The sequence below is a fragment of the Squalius cephalus genome (assembly GCF_949319135.1).
Source record: "Squalius cephalus genome assembly, chromosome: 3".
In the NCBI taxonomy this organism is placed as follows: domain Eukaryota; kingdom Metazoa; phylum Chordata; class Actinopteri; order Cypriniformes; family Leuciscidae; genus Squalius; species Squalius cephalus.
In genome coordinates this window covers 12,263,280-12,276,239 of record NC_137124.1, presented here as the reverse complement: position 1 = coordinate 12,276,239, position 12,960 = coordinate 12,263,280, and the positions used below count along the sequence as shown (strand labels likewise).

The 12,960-nt window shown below is 35.6% G+C and overlaps 2 protein-coding genes across 2 annotated transcripts; one reads left to right on the top strand and one right to left on the bottom strand.

The window, feature by feature from the left end:
* Positions 1-904: 904 nt before the first annotated feature.
* Positions 905-3,195, top strand: LOC307156434 (uncharacterized protein). The gene is made up of 7 exons (XM_079867776.1): positions 905-970; positions 1,047-1,128; positions 1,217-1,576; positions 1,674-2,003; positions 2,106-2,213; positions 2,319-2,341; positions 2,527-3,195. The coding sequence occupies exons 1-7, from the start codon at positions 923-925 to the stop codon at positions 2,647-2,649; spliced, it is 1,074 nt and encodes a 357-aa protein (XP_079723902.1). The 5' UTR covers positions 905-922; the 3' UTR covers positions 2,650-3,195.
* Positions 3,196-4,938: 1,743 nt separating this feature from the next.
* On the bottom strand, positions 4,939-7,011 carry LOC307156455 (uncharacterized protein). The gene is made up of 6 exons (XM_079867805.1): positions 6,849-7,011; positions 6,403-6,753; positions 5,969-6,322; positions 5,762-5,869; positions 5,507-5,577; positions 4,939-5,387 (listed from the first exon to the last, which is right to left on the bottom strand). The coding sequence occupies exons 1-6, from the start codon at positions 6,880-6,882 to the stop codon at positions 5,313-5,315; spliced, it is 993 nt and encodes a 330-aa protein (XP_079723931.1). The 5' UTR covers positions 6,883-7,011; the 3' UTR covers positions 4,939-5,312.
* Positions 7,012-12,960: the final 5,949 nt, after the last annotated feature.

The following is a 12,960-nucleotide window of genomic DNA, read 5'->3' as shown; positions in this document are numbered from 1 at the left end:
CTCTGATTGGTTTATTTCATGTTACACCCAAACCACACCTATGAATAATAAAGCTACTTCAGACCAACCCATTTTAGATTTGCGCCAGGCGCAAGAGTCATTTATCCCGCCGGTATAATAGCAACAGCGCCCGAGATCCGCCCACAAAGTTACTTGCGTTTTGCGTTTGATACTTGCGTTTCAGAACGTTAAAATAGGGCCCTATACATGTAATATAGGTCTACATTTATGTAATTTTTATGCTCTGGCCTTTGCAGATATTTAAATATAGCCATCTTCACCTGTTGTTCATTCAGTTTCCTCCTTACCTCTCCTTGTGTATTTAAGCCCTTAGTTCTCCTCGATGTTTTGTCTTGCATTAACATGGTATGTTTGTTTAGTGGTTCTCATTCCTGTTCCTGTATTCTCCTGAGTTTCAGTTTATTAAAGACTATATATTGTATTCTCCATTGTGTTTACTGATCAGCATATTGTGACAGATGTATGGATAACCATGCATTCACCAATCCAGAACAGGTATAGCTTGATCTTGCCATTTCTTCTGCCATCTCCTTGATTCAAAACATTATTTAATTTTTTTTTATTTTTGGATCATCATCGGTAAAAAAATAACTTTCATGTGAGGCCCTTTAAAGGTTTGTCTTCTGGTTACATGTTTCTTTTAACATCTTATTTCCTGTTTTTTTTTTTTTTTTTTTTTCCTTTGTCAAACCATAGCATTAGCAATAAAACAACAAATGAACCACATAGTTTTGAGAGAAGCCAACTTACTAAGCAGTAGTATTAATAACACCTGTCAAAATAAGAGTTTTTTGGAGCAATGGAAAGATGGTTAGGTTAGAGTTTTTTTTTTTTTTTTTTTTTTTTGCCATTTTGATGTGGCGAGGGGTGTGAAAGCAGAAAAGTTAAGGTGAAAGTGCACATGTGCCTCAGTTTTCTAAAGCAGAGACCGAAGCTGGATGGACACATGGTAAAGACACTGTCTAGTGATCTACCCTTATTCTTTAGCGTGTGTTATTGTGTGGCTCATTCGTTTGCTTTTTCAGGGGAATTCAAAGCCTGAGGACAATTTTGGAAGAGGACTGATCATGAGATATTACTTCATTATTTTGCTTTCTTCAACAATTGGTAAATATAACTAAATGTCTTTTTAAACATTAAACAAGTCGCCTATTTATTAACTCTAAAGGTTACTATTGTGTTCTTGATTTTGCAGTCTGCTCCTCTGATGTGTCCTCTAATGTGGATGTTGTTCAGGAAGATGTAAAAGTAGTTCGAGCTGGAGAGGATGTGAATCTTACTTGCAGCTTTTCAAAACTTCTGCAATCAACAAAAGCATGGTTTAAACAGACGGCTGATGGAAGATTCATACAAATTGTGTCTTTATATTTAAATCAACAACCCAGCTGGAATAAGGACTTTGAGGAAATGAATCGTTTTAATGTTTTCAAAGGAGATGATCATTTTAATCTGACCATTTTACAGACAAAGCCTTCGGACTCATCAATATATTACTGTGTCGTCGCATCATATTACAGCATTGGAATGGGTGCAGGCACTAGATTAATTTATGAAGGTAAGTTTTACTGCTTGTTATTTTAGCTTTGTTTGATTTGTGGCATCTGATTTTTTTTTCTTTTTTTTTTTTTTGTCCTTTTATGTCACTTTTAAAGCTGGACACACAACTCTTCAGCAGACTTTGATAGACACGCTTCATCCAGGGGATTCAGTGAATTTGCAGTGCAGCATCTTCAGTGAGAGTTGTGCTGGAGAACACAGCGTCTACTGGTTCAGACAAAGCTTGGGAGACTCTCAAGGAGTCCTTTACACCAAAGGAGAGAGAAATGGTCAGTGTAAGAACAGCAGTGAGTCTCAAACGCAGAGCTGCGTCTACAATCTCCTCAAGAGCAACATCAGTGACTCTGATGCTGGGATTTACTACTGCGCTGTGGCCGCATGTGGAGAGATACTGTTTGGAGAAGGAACTCAACTCAGTATTAGAGGTAAGGTGAAATGCAAAAGCATTTGGTTCATATACTAGAGTACATGATACCAAACTTATCTAAAAAATGTTTTCTAAGAAGATCAAATAAATTTTGTTTCAGTGAGTGGTGATGTGAATCCAACTCTTCTTGCTCTTGGAGTTTCAAACATTATATTTTTTGTTCTTGTTGTTTTTCTGGGAATAAAACTATTCAGGGGTCAGAATAAAGGTAGGACTTTCTGAATAAAATTATTATTTTTTTATTGTAAAGGAAAATATTGTAGAAACTGAACTACCATTTATAATGACAAGACTGTTTTTTAATTTCCCAAAGTGCCCAAACCACAAGAGAATCAAGTAAGTACACAATTATCTTCCATTTTAGATATTTTCCAAATCTTTATCAATGTATCTGTTTTATTAATTTAATATTAGATAATATATATTTTTTCATGGTTTTTAAAAACTTTTGGTGTATATTATGCCACATCATGTGTAATTTTCCTCTCATAATTGGAGATTCTTTTCTCTCTTGATATTAGAATGAAGCCAGCATGAATTACGCATCCATTAGTTTTGGTCAGAAACCTCTGAACACTAGAAGGACCAAATCAAAGGTCATTCAGGAGCAGTCTCTGTACGCTCAGGTCAGATCACAGCAGTAACATCCAGAGAGGAGCGATTCACTTCGACACAAATATTTTCATCATGATCTTATAACATCAATTTAATTCAATTTGTCAGAATAATTTTGGTATTTTCTCCTAGATTTTATGAGCTGTCTTTCATCCTCTGAAAATTAAACCCAGAGTATAGTCTGGTCATTTTTACCGCAATGAATTTATCTCTGCTATATATATATATATGTATGTATATGTGTGTGTGTGTGTGTGTGTGGGTGTCCATATTTTTATGTCTTTGTATGTTTAAGTGTTATTATGGCTTTGTACTGTTTATTGTTAGATATATGCATTTCTTTGGCATAGTAAGGATATTTAAAAGAAAGGCTGTGTTTGTGTGCTCATTGATTTTATGTGGACTAATGAATGTATGTTGTTAGACTCTGCGTTGTTCTTTTCAGGTCAACTTTGGAACTTATGAAATGTTCAGTTTTACAGTTTCCTTATGAATCACGAATTACTTGAATGGTAGCCTATGCTTCATTTGCATCTACTAAATTAAAGTGTATGTGCATGTAATGTGCATTTGTTAAAATGTGTTTGTGTTATGTTGTTTTTATTCTGTTAACTCAAATGGTGGACCCTGGTGCTTGTGTAAGATACAGTTCCCTTTAAAAAGGACTAGTGCACATTTAGTTGGTATTTAACAAGAATTCTTAAAGGGATAGTTCACCCCAAAATGAAAATGTTGCATCACTTTAGGCCCTTTCACACGGGACGCGGCAAAATCACTGAGCGGCTGCTGCTTTCTCTCGTAGTGGAAGTGTTTTGTGCAGTTGAGGTGGTGCTCGCTTTGCGGTCCTGGGGCGGACATTGCCACAGTTACAATCATCAACAAAACAAATAGATAAATATATCTTAACAGATTTTTTATTTATTTATTTAATTTTTTTAATTATTGTCATTAATTATTTATCAATAATATTTATTTTTTCAGCACTCCGATATAAGTTTAGTAAAATGTTCTATGATTGGTCGTTAATAACCTGTTCAATGATTGGTTAAAGCCGACGCAGCCGCTGCCACTCATAAAAAGATAAAATATTTTTATCTTTGGCAGCGCCTGCTTGTGAAAGCGGCAGGATTTTGGGTGCACAAGCGTTTTGCCGCGTTCTGCACGTCTCTTCACATTCCCCTTCACAATCACATTCAATCATAGAAAATTAACTAGACACTCGCGACTGTCGCGTCCCGTGTAAAAGGGCCTTCACTCACCCTCAAGTAAGTTGTTCCAAAACATATGAGTTTCGTTCTTCTGTTGAACAAAAAACAAGATATTTTAAAGAATGTTTGTATTTAAACAGTTGACGGTAGCCATTGACTTCCATAGTAGGAAAAAAATGCTGTGGGTGCCGAAGTCAAACCCATACTAAGTCAATGGGTGCCATCAACTGTCTAGAGACCAACATTCTTTAGAATACCTTGTTTTGTGATCAATCGAAGGAGAAAATTCATACAGGTTTGGAACAACTTGAGGGTGAGAAAGTGATGACAAAATTTTCATTTTTGGGTGAACTATCCCTTTAAAGGGGTGGTTGATTATGATTTCACTTTTCTAACTTTAGTTAGTGTGTAATGTTGCTGTTTGAGCATAAACAACATCTGCAAAGTTACAATGCTCAAAGTTCAAAGCAAAGGGAGAGATTTGCTTTTAAAGAAATTGCTTTTTAAGGACTACAACAAACGGTTGATAGAGACTACACGAGTTTCCTCCCGGGTTAGTGACATCACTAACCCTAAAATTTACATAAACCCCACCCCTGAACACGATTTATAGATTATCAAGACAGAATATGCTAATCAATGACTAGAAGATAACTACACATAAACTACATAAATTCATCAACTAACCATTCAGAAATGTTGTCTACAAGTTGTCACTTCTTCTTGAGTCTCTCCATTTTTCTGACTCCGGTTTGAACATAAAAGGCTAAACGTTTTTGAAATTTTCAGTGCATGTCTGTGTGAGTGCAAACTGTTGTAGCTCCGCCCTCTGTACGGGAGCAGCAGCTCATTTGCATTTAAAGGGTCAGACACAAAAACGGTGCGTATCTGTGGGGTATTTTGAGCTAAACCTCCACATACACACTCTCGGGACATCAGAGATCTATTTTACATCTTGTGAAAATGGTATGATACCACCCCTTTAAAAGAGGGTCTTGCTGAATGCTGAATTTAACACATGGTCTCTACTGCCACCTGGTGTTTGCAGATCATTGGATCTATTCACCTTCTAGTTCACAACACAGCAAAAATACACAGAACACAGCAATTCATATGGAAAGTACTTTATTTATGCCTTTATATATGAATACATTTATAAAAGTAGCCTAATTGCGGTGGCATAGACAGAATGCATAGATGATTTTTAATTATTGTAGATGTTAATGTTTATTACATGAACAAAGCAAATAAAAATGTTTATACATGCAGTAGGCTATGCAATTATTGCAATAAGATATTGAGTAAAATATTTACTGTGATTGTTTTTTTTTTAACAATATATCAGCCCATTAATAACTATAATTACTGATCAAAAATAATTTTCAGAATTGCTCAAATGAAATGATGGTTATTACTGAATAATACTAGCTAATATACAGCCGATTTGTGTTTTTGCCATGGTTTTGACATGTCAAACCCGAATATCATATCTGTTGTTTCTCTTCACTCTTCGAGTGTTTGGTGGTGATGGGTGAAGGCCAAAAGTTCACTTCCTTATACTACACAAAAAAAAGAACATTTCAGACAATATAATTTTAATTTTCACAATATTATAGTGATAAATCATCATTAATGTATTATAAGTAGTTTTACATCTGGAGAGTTTCATTTGACAAACCTGAATTATTGACACATCATCATCAGTTGTCTGGATTTGCTGATATTTGCTGTCTATTGCATTGATAGACTCTATAATAAAACACACAATGGTTAGCCCTCACATAAATGATCTAATTATAATATAGGACATCTGACAAAGAAAATATTATATAAAAAAAAGTATGCATAATATTTAAACTTCTCATAGATCATGTAATTACTATGCCGTAACAAACTGTTGATTGTAGAAGCAAGAATTCAAGCAAGCACTTACCTTTCCTCCTCACACAGCACAGCAGAATATTGATCGTAACGTTTGATGTCAGCAGCACCGTAAGGCCAATTATAAAGATTAAGTGTGTGTTCTGGCTCTTGAAGTTGTCTAAATCATGAGAAACAATATTTCATATATACTGTATAACACATAATATGCACTGTAGGGCTGATATTTTCTACGTTATGCTGAAAAGCTCAAACTTACCAGGATTCAGTTTAGGATCATGTCCAAATAAAGCCTCTCCACATGTGGCCAGAGCACAGTAGTGAACTCCAGCATCTGAGGAACTGAACGTTTTCTTTGGGAGGTTGTACACACATGTCGGTGAAAGACAGCCAGCTCCAGAGCTCTCCACACACTGATCACTTGTGTTTCCATGAATATAAATGGATCCTGAAGGAGATTCTCCTGATCCATGTCTGAACCAGTAGAGACGATGTTCACCTCCACCACTCATGAACTGGTTTTGGATTGAACACTGTAGAGGCTCATTTACCGCCGACTCAACTAGTTCAAGCTTGGGCATCTGTAGATGAGTGGGTTTGCTGGTTTTTGCTCCTAATGGATGATGTTTTGTATAAATAACTGTTTTATTCCCAATATCATCATTATAAACACTTTAACATGCACTGACTCACCTTTAATAACCAGACGAGTGCCATTTCCAAAGTTAATGATATTAGAGAAAGATGTTGCACAGTAGTATGTGGCTGAATCTGATTGTACGGTGTTCATGATCTTCAGATTAAAAGTGTCAGTCACTCTTGACACTTTAAAATGACTATTGTAAAATTCATTGTGAAATTGGCTTTCTGATGAATGAAGAAGTGAGGAAACGATGAGACGTGGTTCTTCTCCAGTGACTTGCTTGTACCATGAAGCCAGACTTTTTTGTTTTGTTGAAATGAAGCAGGACAATACCACTGTATCTCCTTCATGAACTAATAAAACTGAATCCAGTTGTATGATGTTTCCATATAGTCCCGCCACTATCAAAGAATTAACATTGTGAATCAAACAACTAAAACGAAACATTGATATATCAGACTAATTGGAAAAATTATAATTATAGAAATATACTTACACATTTCCATTAAGAGTAAAACCATCACACACATTTTTTTTATCCATTTTCTTCTTCAGTCTGGGAACAGAAGCTCAACCAAAGTTATATAATGTTGTAGCCTATAACATATGTCTTGAAGTACTGCACTGTCACATGATTCTGTTCTGTTAGCACTATTACCCGTTTCCTGGACCTGACACAGTTGCAACCGCAGATTAGATTCATGCAGTGCTAAAATACAAAGCCTCATTACCTTAACAGTTGTGTTCTCTCTTTTACAATGACTGGTTTTATTTAAAGGATGTGAGAATTACAGATGTAATTAATGATTCAGTGTGAAGTAGTCCTGTGCACACATACATTGTCAATATGATTACAGTTGTGGCTATGTTATCTGTTAATCTCAGCTCAGTTTTTTTGAGAGTTTATAAACTGCCCTTTAGTCTATCTTGTGTTAGATGTTATCTGTCTTGATGGCCTCATTTTCTTTACCACAGCCACTGTATTCACCCCTGTTTTCTCACATAGGCGTAGATTTGTGAAGAAAACTGTTCAAATTCTTAGAGTTTGCATGTTCCAAAATCAGAGTTTATGTTGTTTTGATTGTGAACAGATTTTACAAATCTGTCATTGATGTACGATACCTGCAAACCTATATGAATGTAACTCATCTGTAGGCCCTTTGCACTGAATATATAGTCTCTGCTGCCACTTTGTGGTTTTTGGATATTGGTGCAAGATCTGTTAGTTTAGATAGGCCTATTGATTCTTTAAAACACTGCATTTGGATTCTCAACCTTCGTGTCTCGGAGCAGTTCGTTTTCAAGGTTTTAACAAGAAATGTTGCTTGACTTGTAAAATTACCACTTTAACTTCAAATAATGTTAAAACAAGCATTTGTATTGAGAGAGTAAAGTTTTTGCCTCAGTCATTACAACGGGACTAATGCTGCCTTCACGTGCTGTTAAGATTATCGTAAATACTAGTTTCTTAGTTAAAAAAAAAAATTGGACATGAACACCCTCTCAAGTCGTACTTACCACTGGGAAGCTCGGGAATCATTTTGTTAGGTGAATGGGCCATACATTTTTAACATGGCGGAGCGGGAAACCATTGCTTCTGAGACAGGTAGGCCTATGCTTTATTAGTTTCTTCCACAACAGCTACACCGCCTTGTCTTCTCGTTAAATTGGTTCATATTTATATGAATAATAATTTAAAGCGTACAGCGAAAATAGCACCTGCTTATACATGAGTTATAGAAATCATTCCATACAGTAATCATCTCAAAGTATGGCCAATGGTATTTTAGCCAAACCACATATTACTGCTATTATTGAAGTGACTTGTGTTTGTTGGTTTGTTGGTCTCCGCCTAAGTAGCAGTGCTTCGCCTTCTGATAATACAGTTCCCAGTATGTATACGGTTAGAAGATGGCTGTGTCTCATGTGACCTTGTTATTTGTACACGCGGTGACTATACAAATCACAACATGTAAATAGGAAAATGTTGGTGTTATTTTGTCACTTATTGGGAGCAGTATGCTAGCTGGAGCCGTTTACCGCAGTCTTTGTGCTAAGCTAGGCTAGCGGTGGGTGCGTCAGACAGAGTTACGGCACGCACAGAGATGAAAAGGGTATGAACTTATCTAACTCTGGGGGATACGGTGAATAAGCTAAAGTCCCAAAAAGTCGGCGTGTTCCTTTAAATTGTAAAATTTACAGTTTGACTGGAGTTACAGGTTTACAGCTGTTGGATTTAACAGTTTATTAAATTATTTATTTATTTATTTATTTATTAGTAAATTACTGTTTTAAATAGTAAAATGTACTGATTGTTCTGTAAATATGTTTACATTTTTACTATATTTTTACAGCGTGCAAGATGCCAGTTTTTTTTTTCTGTAAAAACAGCAGAATTTTTCTCTTTTTTTTTCTTTTTTTTTTTACATTGTATATAAAATAGGAAAATTTGGTAATCAAGTAGAATGGATTTCCTGACAGTAATACGACTCACTGAGTTTCTTGCTTTTGGCGAGGATGTTGACAGCAAGTGACAAGAAGTATCAATAGAGGGCAGTGTGTGATTGTATTTTCCCTAAGTTCTTTTTTTGTTGTTGTTTTTAGGACAAAGCAACAACACTATGAATTAAACCATGAAACCAATCTCAGTGTTAAAGTCATATGTAAATGAAAAACATATTAAAAGCACAGACCGTTGTAGAAAACATTATAGACAACCAAGTTGTATTATACTCTTGGTCTGTAACATTTTACAGAAATTCACAAAGCTTTTGCCATTTTCTAGTACTGTATCAATGCAGTAAACATTGTATTGTTTGTGATCTCAGACTTTGAAGTGAGTATGTTTCAGATATATTATTGATAGGTATGTTCTCAACCACACATGTGACTGTGCAGCGATGTGGCTCCAGTCAGAGAGCGAGCAATTAGGCGCATCATTTCCTGTATAACCTGAGACAGGAAGAAGCCACTCAGTGCAAAGTGAGAACTGCTAAGGCGATGTTCAACTAATAGCGTTGTAATAGAGAGCTGCCTCTTTTCATGTGGCGTAGAAGAGGTCAACATGTGAAAGTCTGCAAAAGGTCTTTGTCACAAGTCTGCTATTGTGCAGAAACAAAAAACATTTTACACTGCTGGGTGACATTGCTTTTAAAGATTAAATATTCAGTTTCACAGCTTTTTATGTGGTGAAAATTATAATCTGCTGTGTAAATACCACAAGATCAAATTTGCCTTCCTAAATCACATATTTTTCCTTATTTCAAAGTGCTTTTTCAAGAGACCATTTCAGAATTGAATTCCTAGGATGTACACATACCAATGGTGGTTGTCTTTATTTTCTAAATTTCTCAAACTCTATGAGATGCATTTATCAGCGCAGAATCTTATTTGACTAAACACTAAGGATAAGGTAAGGTAGATCAACTGTAGCTATAGCAGAATTTCTGTTCACAACATACATTCAAATATTGATATGATAAGCAAGATCAGTTGGTTCATTAAATGTATACTCTGTCACATCTTCTAAGTAACCCAGTGAAACACATCCATGATTTAACAAGCAAATCAACAAATTAATTCAGTAAAAATGTAAGAAGACACACTTTTTCAATGTGCTTATGCTGCAACAGAGATTTATGCTATTTATTTGTTTACATTTAATTAAAAAAAAAAAAAAAACATAGAAACCGTAGTCAGTAGTACACTGGGAAGGGGGTTGTGCTTCTTTAATTAAACAGAAATGTTTGTCTGTTGTGAAGGATGTTTTTGTGGTTTTGATTCAGAGAGGGGCTTCAAAACAGAAGTAAGAGGTCAGTCCCGTGGTTGGAAAATGATCAAACCACAATGTGCGCAAGCAATGCATGTACAAAGAGACGTGCCAAAGTGCAAACAAGCATCTCATGATCTCATTTTTCTTCATTTTTTATCTGTCTATTTGTCAATTTTTTTTATTTATTAAATGCAATATTTGTTTTCATTTTTATTTTATAATAATTGAAAAATTATATGAATACGCAATCTAAAATAACTGTTTTTAATAAACTTTTTCTTTTAGGAAAGACTTTAAACAGCAACTCTGCTCTGACACATACATCTTTAAAAGTGTTAATGTATTTAAAAGTGTTGGTTACATCAATCAGATTTTTCACACATTGGCGAATGTCAATGCTGGTCCGCTGAAGTTCACATCTAAACTTCTCTCTCTGTACTGAGCAGCTTCTCTCTCTCACTCCTCCACAGGAAGTGATGCGGCTAACAAGCTGTCTTCTGGTTGGAGCCTCAGTCGCTGTCACACCCTATGCATTGTTTGTGCAAAAGCCGGTGGTTTGGGCTAACACTGATGTTAAAATAAACCCAAATCAGATATCAGTCTCAAGATGATCAGGTAATCTGATGAACTGAGCTGATCAGTTGTTTAATGTGCAGGTAACGTGTGCATTTGCTGTGTGTTACTGTTGAGGCTCAGTAAACATGAGTGTGGCCTTGAGACGCATAGGTATGACACACAAGATAAAAGTATCAGTTTGACATCATGACCACATGCTTTCTGAAAATAAATGATCATCACAGTAAAGGCCAAATTCCCCGTGTGGTACATAACATTACTAAGATGAATCAAAAAACAGTTTACAACTGCATGCACTGGAAGCTTTCATGAGCTTTACAGCAAATAAAGTGCAAACTTACCAAATCTGCTGGCTGAAGATGCAAAATTCATGTGGTTACATAGTCCACTTTAGACATTCTACTAAGTAACTTTGCAATTGCATGACAAATAACTCTCATTAATTTGCAACTATATGTCAACTCTCATTAGACTCAGAGTATAAGTAGACTATTAGGTTAGTGTTAGCAGAAATTAGACAGACAGTTTAGTAATAATCTAATGACTGCTGTTGACATGTAGGTGCAACATTACAGTCAGGAGAATGTCTGGTGGAGAGCATAACAAAGTGTTAGTTCCCTTTCAGTCGAGAACATCAGACGTAGTCGACGTCGACTGAATGGGACTATGTCCTCCATTCCTCCTTCAGGGAATGGTGGGTTGCATACGCAACCAGGACGTTTCACACAGACTACTAATACTCTAATCAATGACTGTTAGTTGACGTATAATTATTTACAGTTATTGCAAAGTTTTTTATGTCTAAAGTGGACTATCGAAAAAAAGTTACATTAACATTTGTTATGAGTGTTTATCTTGCTTTGTGGTACATTGTGACGTCTGTTATCAATAAGTCAGTGAAACACATGACTAAATCCCATGAGGCTCATATTTGGTGATAAAGTTGTGCAACTAAAAATATGAATGTACAAAGAGTTAATAAAATTTTTAAAGTAGCATATTTTTATACTGCCATCAATTTTAACTGGGCTGAATCGTACAACTGCTATTGATACTTTGCAGTCACGTGAATTCTGGCGGGCAACAAACGCGGTTAGTGCATCCAATCGCACAACAACTATCTGGCATGTCGTGTACACCTCAAAACACCAACTTTTGCATATTAAAACTGGCAACGTCCTGGCAAGATCCTTGATTAGTTTACTGGTTTCCGTTGCTAGAGAATGACGTTCTTGCCCGCCAGCCAGTACAACTGACGTCACGTGCAAAGTATCAATAGTGAAAAATCATACTCATTCTGTCCTCATCACCACTATAAGAGAAAACCTGGCATTGAGGACATCTAAAAACTGGACAACTCTTCTTCCCAGCCAAGTCATCCATCTTTCTTCTCAGACTCGTTCTACTTTAGTTGGGTCACACAGTCAAGGCCTGCAGAAAAAAGAAAAGAAAAAATCAATGAGCAGATTACTTGGCCTTGTCTTTGTTGCATAATAAAAACCAGACCTTTAATCTCTTTCCAGCACCTGGTTTAGGCCTTAGTTCATCTTACAACTATAGATTAACTTCAAGTTGTATCTAATCATATAACATCCATCAAAATTTAAATACACACAACTTTTATTTGGTCACTTTGATAAAAAAAGTAAGTTATAATGTGAAAAGTAACCAATATAATGTATCTCTGTCCATGGTGCTGAAATTCAGCTTATGAAGGGGTGTGTTGAAACAGTTAAACCTGTTAAAGCTTTGTATGGGATCCTGATATCTTGCAATAGAGTAGATTAATTAATTTTGTGATTGATGTGAAAGCCAGTTTAAATATAAATATCATTTGTGATAGTGTGAAATTGTTTAACTACACACTAGGCCTTTTATTTAACAGAGCCAGCCTAAAACCCGAGGTCAAACATCAGAGTTGCAGTTTAGTCAGTCGCTATTACAATGGAAACTTTCAGCCGCTGAGGTGTGAGCACTTTCTTTCCACTCTCGATCTACTAGGTGACTGCCAGTTTATTTTTGTGGCCTGGGCTCATAGTCCAAAACCACAAGTGTATAAAGTGTCATGCTACTGCTTCTACCAACATCAGACAAGAGAAGAAAGAAAAAAAAAAATAGAAAAAAAAATATTTTAAAAAGCCTTTTGCTAATTCTTTTAAATGAAACCTTTGTACGATTTCCATATTATTCGAGAGGCTACTGGGATTTGTTTACATTTATTTTTACATTTATTTTATATTTATGTCACACTTTAAAATGT

Coding starts and splice junctions, on each gene's coding strand:
- LOC307156434 (XM_079867776.1), top strand. CDS start 923: ATGTGCCTCAGTTTTCTAAAGCAGAGACCGAAGCTGGATGGACACATG. Junction 2,214..2,318: donor ATTCAGGGGTCAGAATAAAG/GTAGGACTTTCT, acceptor AATTTCCCAAAG/TGCCCAAACCACAAGAGAAT. Junction 2,342..2,526: donor CCAAACCACAAGAGAATCAA/GTAAGTACACAA, acceptor TCTTGATATTAG/AATGAAGCCAGCATGAATTA.
- LOC307156455 (XM_079867805.1), bottom strand. CDS start 6,882: ATGTGTGTGATGGTTTTACTCTTAATGGAAATGT. Junction 6,754..6,848: donor TTTACTCTTAATGGAAATGT/GTAAGTATATTT, acceptor ATTCTTTGATAG/TGGCGGGACTATATGGAAAC. Junction 5,578..5,761: donor GTGCTGTGTGAGGAGGAAAG/GTAAGTGCTTGC, acceptor GTTTTATTATAG/AGTCTATCAATGCAATAGAC.